A 23,627-nucleotide genomic window follows, 5' to 3' on the forward strand; every position below is an offset into this window, starting at 1 on the left:
GGACTCTGTGTTCGATACCGTCGTCAAGAAATGTTAGCACATTCAGAATCTAATCATAAACTGTCGATGAAAGCAAAGATCGTGGCTGCAAGATCAGTCCAATTCCCAAACATAGTAGCCGTTTTCGCAGCATAAAGAAATTGAAGAAGTGCAGCTTGCTACCCGGTAAATCTCTATCTCTTTTATTCGCGTTTTATGGAAAGCAGGCGACACTTTGAGCAAATACTAAAGCCCCAGATGACGGCGAATTCCTTTCTTAATAATCCCTAAAATGGCGACTCAGACGATAAGGACTTTATTGCAGAGGATAAGATACTGCGAAATTGAAGAGTTTGTTGGAAACGTGATAACTGATAGCTATTTTAACAAGTCGGGAAACTGGAAGCTGGCTGCTTCAGGTATGAAAGATTTTGTCCATTTCTTTTATAAAGACATTTGAGTAGGCATTTGTGCCATTAGTATTATATTATTATAGCACGTAATATATGCATATATTATATGAGAATATCCACTTTCGGGTGATCTTGACATTCAAAGTCTTCAATTTGCGAAGAAGCGACAAATTTGACTAATATTAACTTTGTTAGTAATAATGCGATTCCAGGGTGCTTATTGGGGGATACGAACCCATGCGTACAAAGGATTGCTTAAACCTCACCAAAAAGAACCTGAGAGTGAGAATTCTCACTGGTCATTGTCGGCTGAACTATCACCTAGGGATATCTACGGACACTGCCTGCAGGTTCTGTGAGGAGGAGGACGAAACCTCTATGTACGTCCTGGGACAGTGTCCGGCACTTGTGCAAAGTAGGTCGATACATCTGGGAGAACACTTAATACCAGATGCAAAGCTGAAACTTCCTAACGGTTACAGGTCTGCTTGAGATACTATGATCAACAGGTGCACTATAACCAGTAAAAGGGGCACAATCGTTCTTCAAGGGCGCGGTGCGACTTTCCCTTAACAGAATAATAATAGTGCGATTTCCACTAAACTTGGTAGAATTACGCTCTATATTATAACTTACAAAATTTTGTGGTTCTAGGATAAATTTAAGGGGGTTCTGCAGCCAATTACTAAAAATTATAGAAATATACTATTATTAACTTTATGCGAACAGATATCGGTATGGAGGGTAGCTCGGAGCTTTGCAGAGGCAGCCTCCTGATATTTTCAAATTTTTCGGATGGATAGTTTCTGAGAATTGGTTCGTTAAAGAAATGATCGCTTTCGACCCCTTGCACTCCTCACCTTTCCATGAAATGTCAAAACTAAGACCCGTTTCAGAAAGTACTAACTGAGACCTGACCATTTAATACCATACATGACTATATTTGGGGAAGGAAAATTACACCCTCCTTTTGCAGGCCTGAGGACCTCCTTAAATTCGACGAAGAATGAAATAACTCACTGTCTGCATGGGCGTTCACACTTCCCACCTTTCAACCGAAGTTGGTGTCAATCGCTACAACCGTCTCCGAGAAAAATGCGTGTGATGGACAGACAGACAGACGGATAGATAGAGAGACAGACAGTAACCGATATTAATAAGGTTTTGTTTTACACAAAACCTTAAAACCAGAAGCAAACCTTGAATATATCCCAAGAGAGAAAGTTCTATCAAAAAGAAAGTCAACTTCTGTCTGCAAAGTCAACTTGGATTTTCCACACGAATAAGTACTGCAAAGAGAATAAAACAATATCGGACCCGGTAATTGACTGTCTCATGAGAAGTGTACCGAAGGCTAAAAGTGGAAGCTACTTGTGAAAGGAGACAGAGATTGCCGCAATATCAGTACATTCGAAGATTAAATTTTAAAATAACCACAATAATCACTATTAATCGCTTTAGAGAAATTATTCGATATCTGTGTTTTTAAATGGAAATTGGAACTCTAAGAACATAAGGTTCAAGTGAGAGGCGAAATAGATCATTGAATTGACCACGAGTTAGAGTACTTTTAATTGGCATAAAATGTGCACAAATTGGAGATCAAGTTTTTTGTTTGGGAGTCTTTTTATCTACTTATAACAAAAGTACACAGAACTCTACAAATTCAATGCTCTGGTTATTACCAAACGAGGAGCCATTCATGTTCTTTTTCACTGCAGATTGCAAACCTTTCAGACCCACATGTGTCGATATATATAGATACCTGTATTTAGCCCCGTAGTGCTTTGTTATCAAGGCAGTTTCTGAAAATCCACGGTCGACTTTATTATCAATCGAAAAATTCACCTTGGCCCATGGTCCTCAAGCTCACAGAGTAACACAGGGTATGCCTACGCAGTTGGTCAATTTATTTACATCATAGAACATTTTGGAGGACCACTTACAACACCTTTTCTTGTGCTCACACTTCAAAATGAAACCTAGTGTGCACTTGAACCTCGATATCTCGCTGAATTCTTCTCTATTTGTTTTAATTTACAACCCATGTTTGACTTCGGTAAAATCAAGAATATGGATTTTAGCAAGAATCGAACCCTTTCACTATTTTCAAGGCTTCCAGTATATTTTGCTGTGAAGTATTTTTGCCTGCAGACTTTTTTCCAAGAAAAGATTTTAAGAATGTTCTGGTGAAAAAATTTACGCCTTTATGGGTAGAGTGAATTTATGTCGTACCTCTGTATTTGTTTGTGAGCTTTGAGTTTTAACAAGCTTGAAAGGTGTGGTGTCTCTAAATGGTGGCGCCTCATTGATTTCTTTATTTCAATTATCCTTGTTTCGATGGAGCATTGACTGTCTGTCAAAACCGATTCCATTCTTCTTGGGTAGAAGTAACGCCGGAGTATGCTTGCTGGACCAATTACAACTTTCTCTTGAAAAATTGTTCTAAAATGTGGTCTTAAATTGTCAACATTTTTTATGGCTAGAAAATTTAGACGGAATTTAGTTTTGGTCAAGAAAAGTTTCACTCTGTCACCAAAATGAATTCCAAAACGACATTTTGGGAAAAATCCTCGCAAAAATACAGAGCTCTAAAGAAAACAATATCAATCTAAAAACACTGATATACATAAATGTTTTCAACCTCAGTCAGTCAGTGAAACTTGAATCAACAAAATCAAAATTCCCTCTCTCCTGATTATACTTGCACATTCTTAATATGTCCATTTTATGAAAGAATGTTAGCCAATGCCAGTATCTCTCTACAGAGAACGATTATTATTATTAGAAGCAGAAATTCATATTTGAAATCTACTGACCACCTTGACTGCAAACGAGATTTCATTCGAGCGAGATTTTAATTTTATGCATATTGTTTCGTGAAAGAATTTCAAGCAGTTTCTAATCTAATTAGGTCTTGACGCAAGCCAAAGCTGTGAGTGCAATATGGGGTGCCTTCGTAAACATGACGGAAACAACTTTTAAAACATGCATGATTGCCTTTTACTAACGTTTTTCAATAAGTTGGCTATTTATTGTCTGTTTTGAATGTCTGAAGTTATTAGCCAATGATGGCCCTGTGAATGCAGCAAAAAAATCCACTACATATATTCTGTTCCCTCATAACTTTCCAGCTCAGGGCATTGGTATAACTTAATAATATAACATATATATGTGATCCTTCCATTAGTCTACTATTGTAGAGCGAAAAGATTGGTACTTAGGTCAAATTGTGGACTGCAGGATTGACTGAGGTGGAATATAGCTGTCTGGGAGCCCACATATCGCTCTCCGGAGTTAATGTATTGCTCTTTTGTAACCAAGCCTCCCGTCTACCAAGGCCATTAGTACGCGGTGATAGTCACATCTGTACCAGATTCAATCCTTCTAATAACAAAATCCTATGATTTTTTTTTTGGGAAGTCGAAAAATACGTCATCTATTCCAGGGTGTTATGCGAACCGTGCCCGTTAGCTAGTTTGCAATCAGAATAATTGATTGTGTTCGCCTCAATGCGTAACTGTAGCTTTGTTAATAATAATTGGAGCCCGAGCTGTGCACTGGAGCTCCACGCTTGGGCTCAGACTGAGATCCGCCGGCGATATGGACGCAACTTAAAACAACAATAAAATTCCCACAAGCGGCCAATTGCAAACAACTGAACCGAGAATACATTTCCCAGGAATTCTCCTGGAACATGTTTCTGGAAAGTCATACCCGTTCTTGACCCACTTTAGATGTGTCCCGTTGCAGACCCGAGTCTGATCGCCCTCTTTTTATGCGTGGTTGCGGAGATTAATTAACGTTAATTGCCGTTCTACTTGAAACACAATGCATAAGGCATGACAACACTAGCAAACTCATTCAAGCTACGATGCTGCATCAAGGGGAAATCCATATCGAGACCAAACTCCGCGGTAGAATTTCTTCTCACGGCTACGCATTTCACGTACTCGTATATGACCGAACGCTTCCCACTTTCGTTCCATCTAAGCTTACATGCTATACTCTCATCTACCAACCTTTTGACCACAAACGGTCCTAATCCTCTCACCTGATTGGCATTAAATTAGTCGGTTGGCAACAAAGGTATGCCCCTCCCGATCGTCTAACCTACGCCGGACTACCTCAAGGTCGAGAGGAGGAAGACCAAACAATACCTACCGGTCGAAACCATGTGGCATACAGAAAGAAACGTCAACAACTCCGCTCGCTGAGAACCGCAGAGCAACTTATTGCCTGCATGTTCATGCAAAATCACACAACAGAGGGATTCGTACGTGGAACATACAAGAAAGACTCGTGCATATATGAAACTAGCATCTCTCCTGCCTAGTCCCTATTCGCACCTCATCACACGCCTCAACATACATATCAATTTGGTTAAATGTGTCCTAAGCTCGGTTAGGTGCGCACACAAAGGCATTCATTCCGCGATTGTGACTCCTGAGCATGTCATTTTCTTCTTTTCCTTTCTCTTCAGGATTTGTCCCGTTCATAAGCAGGGTTGACTCGTCGTGATCGATTTCGCCATTTCATTTTATCATATTCCTGATCTGGATGCAATAGCGAGGCTTTTAAATCCCCATCCAGCATATCAGCAGCATATGGTTTTTCTCCTGGCCTTTTGGTCGTTTATTGTCGACTTCAATGTTTACACCAAACTAGGCAAGTGAATTCTTGTGAGCGGGAATTACATGATCATACCATCGAAGACGCATCTCTCGCAGTTTTTCCACGATCGGTGCAACCTCATATCGATCGCGGATATTCTCATTTCGGATGTGATAAGTATATCATTTTCTTCGGCTGTTTTAAATTTGCTCAGTTTAACTTAACTACAGGCGGACGACGTGGATTGCCTTTTATCAACAACGGGACGGTTTTCTCCTTTGAAACTGTCACACCTACTTTAAGAGACGTCGCTTTTACGATGAGCATGTACTCGGTACTCCATTGTTTGAGCTCAAGTTTTTCATTCCTTTCGACAAGAATGAAGAGATCATCCTTGTAAGCAAAGCATTCGACCATCCAATTAAGCCCAATCAACAGTTCCTCTATCAGCAAGGTCTGTATAAATGGACCTGTGTTAAATTCGTGTGGGCAGCCGCGCTTCTCATTAACCCAAACATGTTTACTCTTCTACAAAGCTAATTCTTGGGAGCCATATTCACGAACTATTGGCGTCACAGATAACTAACTCAGGTAATCAAATGCACCTTTAAAATCAACAAAGGTTTTCAGAACGTATTTGTTAACACAACGATGGCTTTGTATATCTCGCCAGTCATCCCATTCCAGCCAGGTGACTTCTAAGATCCAAGGTTCACTTTCCTCTTTTTAATTTCGCAAATCTGCAGAGGAAGGACTTCTTCCGCCGGCACCCTTTAGCATGATCAGCGGGAGACACCGAGGGCTGGGATCTCGGTAATACTTCACCCAGTAAGGCACAACCACTATCACGGAATGTTACATAAGCTTCACTTTCATTTCAATGATAGCAATGTGCTGACTTTTATCCTTACATATCCGGTAGATCCTCCCCATTGATCAAAAGGCAGAGGCCAGGAAAAGAACGTCTCAGATCGGTTTCTGGACAACAGGAATGTAAAGTGGCCCCCGCAGTGCAGTTCTAAATAATGTTCTTACTGAATAAAATCTTGGAACCCGTAGAGGTCCTTAAGAGGGCCTGAGGTAGATCATTGCCTTCGTCAGTGGAAGTTAGTCTTAAAGCCCAAAAAAGCCCAAATCCAAACCCAAGAGGGAGGAAATAACAAGTAAATTGGGGCAAAGGTAATGTGATTATGACCTGCAGACTGGCTGTACTGTGGAAATCGCGTTCGGAACAAATATTCACTCATGAGGAGCGAGAAATCATGGAAGACCTTGTCAATAGACTGACGTGCTCTTCAAGCTCTTCGATATGGCCGAGAATTAAACGCCAAAAATGTGTTATCAACTACGTATAGAATTTAAGAATATATCGGATGGAAAGTCTACCCAGATTGCCGAAAGCCCAAAGAGACAGAAAGGGCTGGATGAAGCAGGCAAGTGAACCACCCGGAATAAATACTGCACGACCTTGATCTGGATCTTTTAAGAATGAAGGCGTACAGGGGGAGACAAGGCAATGCCTTGTCGGAGGAGGAGGATGATATTCCGACATCGAAGAAATGGTAAAAGTATTAAAGCCAATAACCAGCACTAAGACAAGGTAAGTCTTCACTATGCAAAAAATGTATTTGCAGTAATTCAACATTGCAGTCGCGGCATCGCGCTACTCCTAAGAGATGACACCCGCATGCAACCGAAATTAGTCATTGGACGGCAAAGAGCTGCGAGAGGAAAGTGCTACCACTTTTCTTCAACTGCGGTGTCATCATACCCAATAAGGTTTGGGGAGGGAGCGCCTAACAAAAATCTTTTTGAATTAATCCTTAGCAATTGGTTAAAAATATAAACACGTCAGCATTCGTGATCAGTGGCAAAAGGAACTGAACATAACTACTGGGAATAATTTTACGGATAGGTTGCTTTAGAATTGAAGGATGTAGGATGAACCATCTATATTGGATCACGGAATAATTAAATTTGACAATGAGGGCATCTCTAAGATGGGAACAATAGGAATCCCAGGAGAACAGATTGGGAGGCTTATATAAGGGACCTGAACGGTAACATGGCTCATCTACATATCGGGGATGATATCAGGAGCGAACAATGCGTCGTATGAGGCAAGCTATATAAGACAATCATCTAATCAAGGGATGTACTCTTGTAGAACAGGAACCTAGCCAGAATGAAAGCAGAGGTTCGAAGACTTTCCAACCGCTACAAAGCCGCACTGATGGTGTAGTAACGCGATCAGCTAAGGTAAGCTTTAAGAGATTGGAAAGTAAGGAATTGAACCAACCACAGAAGAATTCAGACTACGTAAACAGGACAATATCATCTGTCAATCTGACAAGAATGAGGAGGATAATGTACATCTGTCTTTCAAAACTTATTTGCCGCGGTCCTACCCTACGATCGAAGGCAACAAATTCTTCCTTTCCCCCCAATAGCAGACTGAAGGAAGACGAAGGAAAATTTTATATTAGCGATAGGTGTTTACGCCGAAGCTACGGGCAGCGGGAATCTCTAAACTGCTGAAATCACGCAGAGTAGATGGCGTTTTCGCAGCACTACTTCGGAAGGCCCTGGAAATCATCCAAGTGAGGTGGAGAAAAGTGGTTTTTATTCCGAACGGGGTCAAGAGTAACCTCTTTTACACTCATTCGGGGTAAGGTACTACCACCAGTAATGTGGAGTATACCTCATAATGAACTCCTAGAGGAGCTAGGAAATACTGTAATGAAGGTTTTACTATTATATTGTAGTGATCCGTAAGGCCAATATGTAATAGAGAATTACTAGCATCTGGTAAAGGAGGGCAAGGCTAGCAGAAAATACTACTTTGGAGATACAATGCAATACTCAGACCAATGACTTCCTATGGAGCGATAATCTGAGCAGACAGAACCGAGATTAGCATAACTGTCAGGGAGCTGAATAACCTTCAAAGATTGGGTTTTGTATATCGTTTGGATAATGTCCAACAGCATTCCAGTGAAATCCTCCCGAGATTGACTTTTGGTTGGCATGACAATTTAAAACAAAATGAAGTAACAGGGTAAAGTGGAAGGCCAAGGCGGTGACATAGGGCTTAGAACGGAAACTGATTACCAGGTACACTGACGATTTTCTCACAGCAAAGGGAGTGAAACCTGGGGTCATTACATTGTTTTCTCTTCACATTTTATTGGAGTATAAGGCACCCACATGGCCAGACTGTGCATTATTTAAACTATAATCGCACTTAAAGCTGTGCAAGTGATAAAATCACAGCAGCGAGACAAACACAGATATCCATGGCGACTGGAATTTGGACCCAGAGTAGCCAGATTGAGAGTCTAAATGTAATTTCGCGGTGTTTCTAGCCATTAAATTATTTGAAATAATTGAGACTTGCTTTTCGCTAGTATTATTTATTAACCTACCAATATTTCGGGAACCATTTGTTGCCTTTAATAGTGCTACAAGTCTCCACTTTTGGTTCCCGAAATATAGGTCCGTGCAAGGTTAATAAATGATACTAGCAAAAAGCAGAATCAAGGCTTAATTATTTCAAATATTTCAAGAGATTAAGCGCTAATGCTCTACCCCTTCAACCATCACCCCCTTATTGGACCAAGGAAAACATACTTTGAACCAATGACTAAGGACACTAGTATATTCCAGCCGGGAATTTACGTCATAGGTAGATGTGCCTGCTTTAATGACAAAAGGAACTATAGGGGCAGACTATTACTATTGTAACTCGTAGCCAATATGCACGCCTCGTTCCTTCTGCTGATTGCAAGCTAAATTACCACTTGATGAAGCTAGTTACATCTGGAGATATTTCCTACAGATTCTGTTACAGGAATGATGAAACCTTCTAACATATTCAGGGAAAAGTTCCAATATTTGTGAAAGTAGGTTGAGGTACCTGAGAGAATACTCAAAACCATATGCCAGGCTAAAACACCCGGAAGCAGGGAACTTCTTAACATTTCTGTCGATTATAGGGTTGAAAGACATATTACAATTAAGGAATATACTCTAATCATTAAAGGGGCACAATAGTTCTTCTAGGACGCAGTGCAACTTCCCATGATTTATTATTATTATTAGATAAATTTTAAGTTCAAATCAACTTTTACTGAGAAGCCTACAGTAGCGTTTTCCTCCTTTTTATGATTTACAGGTGTATGCGTATAAAATGGTGTTTCTGTGTCAACATTCAGGTTGAGGAAATGCACTCATGCGCAACCGGTCACGGCGGAAGAAGCCTCATTAAAACGCTCCAGTTGTTCTTCTACCGTTCCTAGTTTTTGTCCATAAAATATTTCTTTGGCCCAAAAGCCAATATTGCACAATACATCCCTAATAGGTCATTTTATTTGGAAAAAGTAATTTCCCAATGAAGCTTCATAGGAACGCTATTGTACGATATCTTGCTACGTTTCAAAGCTACTTTTTGAAGAAGATAGATTACACTGAGCCCCTATACTACTCCGAACTTGCAGAATTTGATGATTTCCAAACCACTTTTGCATCTTCTTTTTCATTTCATTTTTCCGCCCCGCATCTAAGCAAATGTCAGTTCACATGGTTTCTCAACTAGTGTCTCCAAGCAGCTTCAATTTATCAATGATACATATACCCTTGCACCGGTCTATGTATTGTATCTGCATCATTTTCATTTCTTCAACGAATTTATGCAAAGTTAACAATCTATCATACATACAAGCAGACAGACAGTCAGTTTACTGAAAGTTCACCATCTTTTCTTTGAAGCTACAACAAAAAGTTCCAAAATTTTAAAATTTCGATTCACAACAAAAACTCAATTAGCATATCTTTATGCCGGCTGAAATTGGAATAATTTATTTTTGTTCATGGCCAAATCTATGTTTAATGTGTGAACTTTGTGGTGGTCGAATCTTGTTGTTTGACTTTTTTCCATGCTTTCTGGTAAAATTCAAGATAGACAAGGTATGTTGGATATTTAATTTTAATGTTACCGGTCTAGATGCTGAGATTAAATTTCAAGTATTTTCGAATAGATAGATATGGCTGGGAAGATGGCACTGTGGAACTGACCTCACAAAACATTTCCAATAGAGGCCCATCTTTTCAAGTTTTGCAAATGCTGGTAGCTCTATGGAAATAGTTGAGCAAGGTATTGGAAGGAAGTGAGTGTGGGCTATATTCTTTCATTGCAAAAGCTTTTGCAAAAGACGAAGGTGATTTATCATTCTCTAGGAAAACGTCACACATAAATGATAAACGATTCGATAAAACTAGGAAAATGTTTGAAAGCACAAAATAATAGTGTATCTTCTTGTGTTGCCAATTTATCTATTAATTTTTACAGCCACACATACTGGAGTTCAAAGCTCAAGCTTCATATAAGATTATTGAAAATGAGGAGAGGAGACAAAAAATGAATGAAGTTAAATTTCGAATATCTCAGCCATTAATCCGTTCCTTTTCAAAATTCTGCTGAGAATTCTATTCACACAACTATTATCGATTCAAATTCATGGGCCTGAATGTATTAGCATAATTGCGGTGGCATATACTTGATTGCGGGTTTTTGCCTTAACTCTTTTGTTGTTTTTCACCTTGCTTCGACTTGGTTTTTATTACGTATGGGTTATTGAAGTGTGACTTTACAACTCTTTGTGCTCGAATGTGCACCATTTTTTTGGTGTTAAGCAATAAAGTCATGCTACTAACTGATTAGAATGCGATAGGCCATTTGATTTCGGTCTGTAATGTAAGAAAATTGCATAAGCCAATTCCAAATTAGTTTCTGTGCATTTCCGACATTGGCGTTATTTGGATTATTTTCGTGATTTTTGACATTTTGTGTAAAACGAAAATTATTGAAATCTATTCACTCTCTGGCTGTCAGTCTGTCCGCCATTTCAAATGCGCTCGGGAAATGGCTGTGCTAACTGTTGCAAAATTGAGTGAGAAATCCTTTCATGTGCAGGTAGAGGCATGATGAGGTTAGCGAGCTTCCCGTACATTTGAAAAGGGAGTGTAACATTTTTTGTTCTAAGACAGCAGGGTACCAAATGAAATCTTTTCGAACTGACATATTCTTTTACATCAGCTAGATAAGAAGGAAGTTGTAGAGTTCATAATATAAGTTTCAATCTGAGAACATAATGATGCGTCTATATGGGTTCTAAGTTTTAAAATGCATCCCATTTCGATCCCTCCTCGAAAAAAATTAAAGCCCAGTCAGCTGGGGTTGAAGGATATGCTGAAAGTATTTCTTGCAAATAAATTTAATAAAAATTGATGGGCTAGCGAAATTACGAAAATATGCTACCAAGACATCAATAATGTCCCAAGTACGGACTGAACACACGGCTACCTGTTTTAGCTATCTAAAACCGCTTCTGATTGGTTTTTAGAACGTGAACATGCTCAAAATGTTCGGTTCCTCTTACTCGAGCGGGCTGCACATTTTGGGCACAAGGGAGGTGGGACTCTGGAGAGTACCTTGTGCTTTTGCACTTTGGAAAGTCAAGTGGTAACAAACGCTAATCGAATGTTGGATTGCTGCCGATAGCTAAGACAAGATGCATTCATTTAGTCCGAAAACCGGTTTTTAGTGGGATCTTGACTCCAGGTTTCTTGTCCAGGCATCAATTGTACAATACTCAGCTCGAACGTCGTGCATCTAATGGAAGAGCATTGGGTTGGTGACCATTGCAACAAATTTCCAGGCCTCATCAGCAAGAGCGCACTATTCGAACACATGATCTGGCATACGGTCAGCTAGCTTTCGACAGACCGGTAACGAACATCAAATCTGATATAGTTCCGAGAGGGTGTCTCGTGATAAGTACTAAAGGAAGTTAAAACTGCCGCGAATAGCAATGATCTCGCACCACGTGGTGAGCAGCAGAAGAGATGGAGGACTTTCATAACATCCGGGAAAATTCCACCCCCAGTTGCTGTTCTGCAAGCTCCCAAAACATGTGAATACGGACTGCTCTTCCAAAAAAAGTGGAATTATCTTTCCCATCATCACAATCAAATGTGTAAAGCAACCGGCCTTGATGGTCTCCGCAGTCTTTGCCGGGGACGACCATTAAAATTCCGAAAAAGTACACCAGTCTGTTAACTGAAGGGGTATTAGCATCCTTCTTGCTGTCGCAATGGTGTTGGTTCAAATAATCCTGGAACTCACCAGAGAGAGCATCACGAACATTGACCTACAGAAATTAGGCTCACTGTGTATCTTCCTGCGCTAATCACAATAACATCCTTCTGATTATTATAAAACAGTGTGCAGAGTTTAGGTCTTTATCCGTACTTCATCAATTTCGTGAAAACCTTTGACAGGAAGTATATCTGAAATGCTCTACGTTGAAGGGGCTACTAACTAGCATCATATGATTGCTCGAAATGTTTCGTACTGTATAAACTAAAATCTCATATAATTTTGAAAAAGTGGAGTCCGGCAGGGTGGTATCTTGTCGCTCATACTTTTTCTTCTCCTTATCGGTTCGAACGTTCTCGGACGTTCTTTATGCTACCCTCGCTGGAGAACATGAAAGAATTCAATGGACGATATCAACTTTCCTTAAACACCTTGACTATGGTGATGACATCTGCGCGCTCTCTTACCAACAGAAGCGGTTCTACTGATAATCTCACTTTTTAAGGTTTTGTTTGTCAGATCCAAGGTCGTGAAAATATGGATGAGTGGAATAGGGTGCCGATCGGGGATTCTCTAAGCATTCAGACGCCTGTAATTTCTGCAAGACCTTCATTTGCTGTTTGGCTTAGTAACCATATGGAGTAAAGATGACCAACAGCTATTGGAAGGTCTACTTACACCTTGCTTCATAAGATCATCGAAATCCTTCTACGCAACAGCTAGTTTCTGGGGTGATAGGGAAGCACCTTTGAGAAGTTCGGGAACCGAGAAGAAAGAACCAAAATTCACCTGGCCTGGATGCACACCAAGAGAGTACCTGCTGTTAAAATTAGGTCAAACGGAGGGTAGCTTGACAGTGCATCGCTCTGATAAAATCTGTGGAATTAATTATGATTGGGTGCATTTGGGGCTAGTAGGCTTTTTTCCCGCACACAATAAGTCAAGGTATTTAGAGAAAAATCGATAAAAAGGCTCAAAATTGTTTCACTAACAGTGTTAAAATCAACGCAGATGACCATCCGAGAAAAAGAGAGGTATCTCCAAGCAATAGATAAATACCTAAGAAACCAAAAAAGCGTTTGAACTCTCAGAAAGAGTACTAAAGTCTATAGAGGGAGAACGTGGCGTCCCAAACGCAAATATCAGCGAGCCATGTGAGGCCATGTTCAACTCAAATTGGTTATTCTGGAAAAGTGAATGCTCGACCCAATCTAAAAGGCCAGCGGGGGAATTTAAGCGAAATACGGAAGAATCGAAAATTGGATTTTAAGTTCGAACTGAATAGTAGACTATAAAATCGATCCGAATGAGCTGAATATTATAATGTTGTGACATATATTCGAATGCATGTGATCGCCATCCAGTCCAGGGACCTAAATGAGGCCACATCTAGATTTCATCTGTGGAGTAAATTGAACTTTGGCCATTTAGGGGGGCCAAGGGTAGGTTTGGATTGGTAGGCCATCCTACTAGAAAGCGAGAAGTGCTACTGACCGATGTGATCAATGCATGAAAAGGACCACAATGCCAGTAAGCTTAACGGAAAGAGGAACTACCAACTTTGGCAATAATCTACCTGTGACATTAATTCAAACAATTCGCAATTCGCTTTGTGTGAACGACGTTAGCATACGCATCAATAGCAGCTACAATTGTTAATAGTTCTAAATCTCCAATCGCAGTAGTTCGAGGACATGCTTTATCGCCTTGTCGAAGGTGAAGTGAACATTGACTGTAAAGGACGATCCCGTTCTTCAATATATCTACCCAACTTTGTTGAGTGTTTCTCTGTTAGTAAATATTACAAGCATGTCGAGGTGATTATTTTCGATATGAGAAGCCAGGAAATTGGCTAAAATGAAGAGGAGACATCAGGTTGGACTGAGAATGGAATGGACGAGCAAACTTTTATTGTAGTTTGGCGGCACCAGATTAACATACAAGGGACTGCCACGGCAGACGACTACCCAGTGCCGAGACGATACATCTCCCTAAGCTAACTGCTGGTGAAATGATGAGTTGTCTGGCATTCATTTGGCTTGAAACACACGAACAGCCGACGAGCTCAGAAAGAAACTATTTCAAACGGAATTCGGTTTGTCTACAATTAAGCTCCTACTAGTTAGAAATACTTCGAGCCAGAGGAAAATAACTCTGGGTAAAAGCGGAAATCAACTTATGAAGAAGTGCCTGCAGGGTTTTAATGGAAAAAACTCAAAAACCTTATATCATCGTGAATCATACGTTCCATTTCCTTCTGAAGATTTTTGGGTGATTATCCCTCACCCCGAGCCTCAACGTTATACCAAAAAAAAGTTGGAACTGATTGCCCCTATTATTGAAACTGAGAAACTTACTAGAATATCAAATGAGCTTACACTGCTATGCCAAGTATTAAGGGTATCAAATCGTCTACTGGCGTATTCCGTAATACTTGTTCACAACTGGGTGGACTGGTATCCGACTTCCAGTCACCATAACAAATCCCTTTGCCACCAGTTTTTAGCCGCGACCTTCCGCTAAGATAGCCCATCACCCTAACCACTTGAGTAACACAGACTCCGCTTTTTTCAATAAATATTATTACTATATTATGTTATTCTACTTTTTGGAAATTGATTGAAAACCCCCTTTCATTCGTTCGCCCTTCAATCATGACATTTTCAATGTAAGGTAGTCTATAATGTTGGCCTTTGGCATAATTCTTCTCAAACTAGTTATGCCAAAGTTGTCTTTTTTGAGCAAATTTATTGCACCTAAAACTTTAAATATATGTATCACACTAAAGTGAGTTGTCTGGCCTACTAAATACATAAACATGACATAACTTGCTAGGAACGATTGGGGCTCAAATATTTTAGGATTTACATACAATCTTTCATAAGTGAACCACTGCGCTTCCGCTTTCGACTTGCTTTTGGATGTGCGATGTAGATGTGCCCTAGTGAGTGTTAAAAAGTAATTCGTTATCCTCTTTTGACCGTTCGGTAGTATCTATATCCATTCTACGTTAAACTGTCTTTAAGCCCAAAAAGAACGAATGGCTTTCATGTCCCATGAATAAAGTAATGCCAACCCAATTTCTTGTGGTTTTAATGCAAATAAGTGTAATTCTACTCAACCCACTAAATGCAATTCAAACCAATCTCAATTTCATAACAGACAACAAATTCTCCAGCTTCTCAAATCACTTACTGTATGCGTGGGATTGCATAGTTCTCATATGTCCATCAACCAGGCTCCAGTGAATCGATTTCTATAAGGTTTTGTTTCACACAAAACCTTAAAATCAAATGACTTATGTTTTCGCCTAAGGTTGAGGCAACTCTACAGACGTTTCTTCACCTTTCCCTGAGAGCAGTGTGACCGAAGTGATTCCTAGGTGTTATTCGCTCCATCTATATATGTACATAGATTCGCAAAGAAGACGTGGCGCTCTAGATGAAGCCACAAGTTGTCTGTTTTCTAAAAAAACTGCTAACACTAAACAGACGGGCCTGCGGACCACAAGTACTGAGAGAAGCCAGTCCTATCAGGGCTACCCAGAAGCAGCCAGGAATTTTCTTTTCCTAGAGTTATGAGGCAAAATACATATTATGCGCTTCCTATTGGAAGTCCAAAGCGAAGTCTGCCAGAGTTGCATTCTTTCAGCCATATAATTTTTTCTTTTTATCGGGGACACATAGTTGCTTTCTTACTAACTCATAGACCTTCGCCCAATTTGGATAGGCAAAGCAAGGGGTTGAACTGAAGGTAAATGCCAAAAAACAAAGATTCTCAGTGTGACAGTGTGACAAGTCATCAAATTCTTCCTATCTGCATTAATACGGAGAGCAGTGAAGGCGTCGATTGAATTATATATCTAGATAGTTTTGATTCTGGCTCCCATGTCTGCAAACTTAGTGTTCAGTTGAGTCAAAATCTGGAGTGCTGATTTCTGAAAACCACCAATAAAGTGAGGCGTTGCTCATCCTCGTGAGCAGCACGTGGAGAGCCGCCTCTTTCTTCTCAAAGGTATCTAATATTGAAAACTCACTCGATAGACACGAATTTAAGCCCTTCTAGTTTCATGTGACATCTGCCCCCTTTTGGACTACTCTGCCGATGGCCGACATAAAATTTGATGATTGTGTTTCAGTCCCTCTCATCTCTTTGCGAAGGAGGGGCATGGGTTTCAAAGAGGGTGCTCGGCTTACAAAGACTGTTCCGCTCGAAACGTCTTACCATAGGGTCAAAGCTCTTACTGTACAAGACTATGATCTTGCCAGTCCTCATGTATTCCTCGGAAATTTGGGTTCTTAGCAAGAAAAATTGCGAACTCTTGGCCGTGTTCGAGAGAAGAATCCTCCGAAGAACTTTTGGCCCCCTACATGAGGATGGACGATTCCGTAGCCTACACAATGACGAAATCTATAAGCGATACCATGACCGTCCGGTTGTGGATAAAATCCGGCTGAATAGGTTACGGTGGGCGGGTCACTTAATCCGTATGGATGAGGATGATCCCACCCGGAAAGTCTATAAGGGCAATATCTATGGTAGAAAAAGAAGACGAGGCAGACCCTGCTTAAGATGGCGTAGGTCAGGACGCCAGACAGCTTTTAGGGATATCGAATTGGTGGACCTCGGCGCAAAATCGGGATGTCTGGAGTTCCTTATTAAGGCAGGCCTAGACCGGATACCGGTTGTTGCGCCGTTGATGATGATGATGCTCGGCCGTAACTAATTTATTGGAGTTTACTAACTATGTTTCTAAATCCCTTAATGAAAGGAAAGACGTGCATACAATTTGAATTGATTTCGCCAAAGCTTTTGGTTTCATTGATCATATCCTGCTACCCAAAAGCTCGGTTTATATAGTTTTCCGCCGTCTGTACTCTATTGGTTAAGAACTTACTTATGTGGCAGATTCAGTCGGGTCTTCTTCAAAAATCCCGTTTCAACTCCTTTTTCCCTCATCTGGAGTTTCATCCTCGGGTCATTCCTTTTCTCCTTGTTTATTAATGATCTTCGTTCCTTAATTACTTGTCCTTGCCTTTTGTATGCAGACAATTTGATACTATTTGCCAATGTTGACTCACCTGCAGAACTCAATCACATGCAATCAAATTTTGACACTCTGTCCCGTGGATGCAAGCAAAATATCATCATCATCAACGGCGCAACAACCGATATCCGGTCTAGGCCTGCCTTAATAAGGAACTCCAGACATCCCGGTTTTGCGCCGAGGTCCACCAATTCGATATCCCTAAAAGCTGTCTGGCGTCCTGACCCACGCCATCGCTCCATCTTAGGCAGGGTCTGCCTCGTCTTCTTTTTCTACCATAGATATTGCCCTTATAGACTTTCCGGGTGGGATCATCTTCATCCATACGGATTAAGTGACCCGCCCACCGTAACCTATTCAGCCGGATTTTATCCACAACCGGACGGTCATGGTATCGCTCATAGATTTCGTCATTGTGTAGGCTACGGAATCGTCCATCCTCATGTGGGGGCCAAAAATTCTTCGCAGGATTCTTCTCTCGAACGCGGCCAAGAGTTCGCAATTTTTCTTGCTAAGAACCCAAGTTTCCGAGGAATACATGAGGACTGGCAAGATCATAGTCTTGTACAGTAAGAGCTTTGACCCTATGGTAAGACGTTTCGAGCGGAACAGTCTTTGTAAGCTGAAATAGGCTCTGTTGGCTGACAACAACCGTGCGCGGATTTCATCATCGTAGTTGTTATCGGTTGTGATTTTCGACCCTAGATAGGAGAAATTGTCAACGGTCTCAAATTTGTATTCTCCTATCCTTATTCTTGTTCGTGTTTGTGTTTGACCAGTGCGGTTTGATGTTGTTGGTTGATTCGTCTTCGGTGCTGACGTTGCCACCACATATTTTGTCTTGCCTTCATTGATGTGCAGCCCAAGATCTCGCGCCGCCTGCTCGATCTGGATGAAGGCAAAATATGTTGCCACTTAATGTTAGTAAATGTTTCATGTTCATTACTTGGGTGGCTAGCCACTTTCATTATTTTCCTCTTATAAGGATCTTGGCATAACAGTCGACGGCAGGCTCCGATTTAATTGTCATTACGTTCACATGCTCAGCCGAGCTCACAGAATGTGGAAGTCTGCCTTGATAAGATGGATAGGGAGTAACTGCCCCACCAAGCATTCCTACTGAATATCAATAGTGCAGTTTTCTTAGCGTTCACCGCGAATCCGTTACTGAGGCCAACTGTGGAGTACATGCAAAGTTGTCTTTAAGTAGTCACATACTATATCCGGAAACTTGCCTGTAATTATTACGGCAACATCGTCCACAAATGATTGTGCGAAGAACCATGCGTTCTCCTGGAGCCGTAGCAAGGTGTCCATGGCCAGGGGAAGGAACCCCTCCATGTGCTTCAATAGACTTCTGTCCGACCAATGTGACGATTTTTCTCAACCCCATCATGTAAAGGATCCAACTTATTAGCAGCGGATCGAAACCATCCTATCCTACCAAATTGCCGTGAAAGCAGCATAATTGGAGGCATTGTTGATGTCCATGAATGTGCCTAAGGCGTATTCTTTTTCGGGCATCGCCTTTTCAATTTTTTTCGTGAGCTCATGGAGTACCGTCTCCGTGGACTTTGGTAGGCGTGTTGCCTATTGTGAAGTGGTCACTTAAGAATGTATGTATCCCTTATGAACCGATCTACTAGTATTTGCAGTCCTTTTAGTAGAAAGGAAGTTACACTGATCGGAAGCTTTTTGCGCCCGCGTCGGTGGGTTTCCCTTATTTTGGAATGAATATCACCTTCACATCACGCCAGTTAATTGGAATATAAGCCGTCGCGGTTCAATTCTCGCTGGTGGCAGTGAGATTTGTATCGTGATTTGAAGTCGGATACCAGTCGACTCAGCTGTGAAAGAGTACCTGAGTCAAATCAGGGTAATAATCTCGGGCGAGCGCATTGCTGACCACATTGCCTCCTAGTGTACCGTTACGGTCTTGAATGAAGTGCTCTAACACACTTCAAGGCCCTGATCCAACATGGATTGTTGCGCGAACGATTATTATTATTATTATTATTATAAGCCGTCGTTGGGCAGGTATGGTATGTAGACCTAGGGCATTCATTCCCTTGATGAATGATATCATTCAGACCCACAGACTTGTATCTATGGAACGTAGACAACCCTGCTTCTGATTGCATTCTTTCACAACGATCTGTTTCAGCTTTGAGGTAGCCTCAAGAGACTCTCTTCTCAAAAGCGTCTCCACGGTGATTATTTAGCCAACGTTATGCTCTTCTTTAGAGTATTTTGAACCTCTTTGTACCGATTCCAGCAGCGGCGGAATCAGACTTCAGGAGGAGAACCACCCTTGTCAATCTTCTCTGTTTCGCCAAATCAAAGTTCCCTTATTGTATATTACCCTTCTTAGGCATCTCGGCTCTCTTCGAAAGCTTCTCATGCTACTGGTGATTATCTAAGTTGCTTTAATAATTCCAGCAATGGATACGTGGTTTGAGGTGCATCCATGCCCATTATAAAATCAACACGTCTGTAATCCGAGAGTGTGATATCATTTGATACTCTCTAATCTCCGACAAGAACCGTAATTCTCGTGATGTATTATAAATGGCCTCCCGCCTGACCACTTTTAAGAAAGTGGGCCCATTATCCAAATTGAGGATCTACAGATTGGTTCCTACCAAATACTCTAATAGTCTCGATCCGCTGGCGTTGATCATTGGAATTTTCCGAGCAAATATAGTGATCGTTGAGATCACATCTTGCTATCACCGCCATGCATTTACTATTGACCTATTGGATAGCTCTGATGGATGTTAAACTGCAACTTCGTCGGCGTCCAAGCGGAAATAAGCAGAGCACCAGGGAATGTCCTTATCTCCCTCATGATTCTTTATGGCTAATTTGGCCGGTCTGCTGTCGTCATGACATAGATCATCAACCAAGTGAGCATGGAGGTCGTTTGAAACCACAGTACAGACGTGGAGTCTACTGCTTCCATTGGCATACAACAGGTGAACATGAACGGAAGTTTACACCCCTGATAGCCCATGGTTCTTCAAGTAGGTATATTTTTAAAAAATGATATTTTTTCTTCCCTTATAAGTATCAACTTGAAACGTACTCATAACTCTGAAAACTTAAAAGATTTATGAATTGCGTGAATACACGGACTAGGTTTTGGTTTTATAGATTTGTGAGGTTGGATGCATGCCACATCGACATGATCGGATTGCATCTTTCAACCTTACTAGTTCCACAGTAGGTTTATGATTCGAAAGAAAACTTTCCTCCATGGAGTCAAGTACTATTCGCAACCGTGTCCCTCATTTTGAATTGCCCGTGAACTAACAAAAGTCAGTGCATCTGGAAAGCTGCGTTGCCTTCAAAGTGTTTACTGCATATTCAGAATGACTAATTTCATCAATTTGAAAATTGCCAATCACCTTTAATTCAGCTAATCGTCGTTTGTGCTTCGGCACGTTAAACTGATTCAGCTCACGTTCAATTTCTTGTAATCATACGAATTTTTATTATTAAAATGCTTTATTGGCCTAAAGGTCATTGGTGGAATGATTTTAGATGGTCACCATTAGCACTACCCGCTCATACATAATCGTTAGCAAATAGCCACCCATTGATCAGTGGCGTGCATTCCGATCCATTCAAATGTTTGTTCAGAATTCAATCAAGATTCATATTGACGGGCAAGGTCATTGCCAAAGAACTGGAGTAGCGCAAAAATAGCTTTGTCACATTAAACCGAGCCAAAACCCAGCCAACAGGTGATAATTAAAAATTCCGCGTTGATTTTTTGTCTGCGGAAGTAATAAATACGTTTTTACCTACAGAGACTTTCGATAATCAGATCATCAGATAATGATTTAATTTAAAAAACATTTCAGTACTTACAAGTGTTAAAGTCAAAGCTGCCACAATCAGAACAGTTTTTGCCATCCTTGAAGTGTTTTTCTTTTACAATCCTATTGTTGCCAATTCTTTTTCTGCAAAAATGCGGAAGTTGCGCGAGGGATTTCACGTATTGCGGCCAGAGGCGATGACGGGCGACGAGTCCGTGTGAGAAGATGGGCCTACTTCAGTACTGGGCTTGTAGGAATGTTCCAGCTTCGGCTTCGATTTCAGCGTTTTCCAGTGAATTCCACAAAGAATAGCGTTACATAATCCGCCTTGAGAGTTCTTCGATGAGATGTCTTCGTTTCTAGCCAATACTGGTGGAGACTACCGTAAACAAGTTCTGAACATCTGCTGTTGTCGACTACTCATCATCGGTAACATTTTCCCCATTTATTATTCTACGAAAAAGATGATAACAATGGGAACTACTTCGGGTGGCGCTTAGAGTTGTTGATCTCTCAAGGTACTCAGCGAAACTGTCGTAATAATCTGATCCGCTGGCTAAACGAATTGATAACTTATTAACATCCAAATTACGATATGGTGAATGTAGTGCTTTTCCTTCGTTTGCCCTTTCTTGTTACCTTGCAAGGACGAATATTGTACGAGGGTATTCTTCGCTTGCAGTAATCTATTAATTCTCAGCCCCAAATCAGATGCTCACAATTGTGTTGTAATTGTTGTTACCGTGGTAAATTCCAGCTGACGATATCGTGTCGATATAAAGTCGCTGCGCCTCGAAACTTTGCGCACACAGAAAGGTTACAAGTGCACAAGGTATAGCACCGACGTCGACAACGACGAATCAGCTCCAGGTGCTATTTAACGTTTTTGTGCAATAAATTTATGCAGAAAGTTATGTTGTTGCAACTTAATCACAGGCTGAACATTGTCTGCCCATGCTAGCTCTGGGTAATCGGGTTTATGCTTCACTTAAGAATATTCGAGGTAACGCAATCAGCTTGGCAAACGAACGAATGCTTTCGATAATAGTTACTGCAAGTAGTTCGCTGATTACTACACGATACACTTAATATGATTTCTTCAGAAGTCCCATTAATTATTCAGAAAACGTTCACTCCAGTTTCGCTTTGTTGTGTGTTCGATTGTTAGGCTCACTTTCCGCCTTGTAGAAACAATCCCTCCTGCCTTGGCCGTATGTCCCTGTTCGCTGACCGGAACCTGTTCGCAGTTCAAAACTAGAATTGCTTATTGACACTTTTCCAACTAATTAAACTTGCATAATTTATCCTAAAAACGGTTGCTGTTCTACTTTTCACTCACGCTCGCTAACTCTGTAATTTTGCCGAAACATTTATCGCCGCGTCAGCCGCAACTATATCAATCTATTCGCGAACTTCGGTCTCTTTTGATTTCGGCTCTATCTTGACTTAATAATAGCATTTGTTGGCGCACTTTAGAGAGATTGAAAGTCTTTTCGAATACTTTGCAGTAGCCTTGGAAGCTATGAACATTTTATTACTACTACTATATACTCGTCACTCACTCTCAGTGACAAATTTTGCAACACTATTTCTCTAGACAGTTTCCCGATAAAAAAAATTGCAGTAGATAGCACTTCACTTGAGTCAGGCGTTATCAGCTCGTCAAAGGTCTTTAGAATCATTCAATAGTTAGGCAGTACGTCACAGAGACCCCCACGACACCGGCAAGAAGATGAAGAACAACAACACTTTCACTATCTTTACAGTCATAAAACTGACTTCCAAGTTTGCCATCTTTTATCTAGTACTTACTAGTACTAGTGATGAATCGAAGCCAGGCTATTGCTGGTCGTCGCATTCTCTAAGCTGAGCCGTTGCTGGCCGCTTTTTGCCATGTTCTATGACCTTGCTGGCAAAAAACGCGCTCCATCCAACTAACTCCAATCCAAATCCATCGGAATGCCAACCACACTATGAGTCGAGACGGCCGCTGTGCTAACGCGCTGTTTTGCCTTCACTCGTACACAATTTTCGCTCTTTCTTAATCAAAAGAGATTGGAGGCAATAACTAGCCGAGTCAGCTTAATAAAATACACAAAGCTAACTAATAGTATCGAACTAGTGACTAGTGATTTGCTAGCAAACTTACTGACGTTAGGATCAGCTTTTAGCTTTTTGGCTGCTACGAAACCAACTATTCCGTAACACTCTCTGTGGCTGTCTGCATTGCACTGAGCCGCCATGGCTTTGGATTGGGCCCGTTATAATATCGCCACCTTAAGAAATTGGATCTTATCGAACCTTATACAGTCTCGGGCTCACCTATGATTACTCTCGTCCATTATTGTCTTTCAGTATGGTGCTGCTATTGTAAGAGAATATTGAGATCGTTCTTCTTTGACCACACATATGAATACTTCATAGGCCCCCAACATCTCGAGTATCGGCAACAGCAACATTAATATCAAAAGCTTGGGAATATACGTGGAAAGTCGTCCTCTAGCTGCAACTGTGTACAAATGAAACCAATTTCTGCTACATCCTTGGCGCCGGCATGGATCAGTCCTTTTACTCACTCAAACTGTAGTCATAGTTCG

The 23,627-nt window shown here is 41.0% G+C and overlaps 1 protein-coding gene across 1 annotated transcript in view; it reads right to left on the bottom strand.

Annotated features, from left to right (window-relative positions):
- LOC119657731 overlaps nt 1-23,248 on the bottom strand; it is a 69,486-nt gene extending 46,238 nt beyond the window's left edge. The window contains exon 1 of the mRNA XM_038064773.1: nt 21,083-23,248. Within this exon, the coding sequence (XP_037920701.1) occupies nt 21,083-21,127 (45 nt within the window). The 5' untranslated portion in view covers nt 21,128-23,248. The remainder of the gene's footprint in view (nt 1-21,082) is intronic.
- Between the last annotated feature and the right edge of the window lie 379 nt (nt 23,249-23,627).

The sequence above is a fragment of the Hermetia illucens genome, chromosome 5 (genome assembly GCF_905115235.1).
Source record: "Hermetia illucens chromosome 5, iHerIll2.2.curated.20191125, whole genome shotgun sequence".
In the NCBI taxonomy this organism is placed as follows: domain Eukaryota; kingdom Metazoa; phylum Arthropoda; class Insecta; order Diptera; family Stratiomyidae; genus Hermetia; species Hermetia illucens.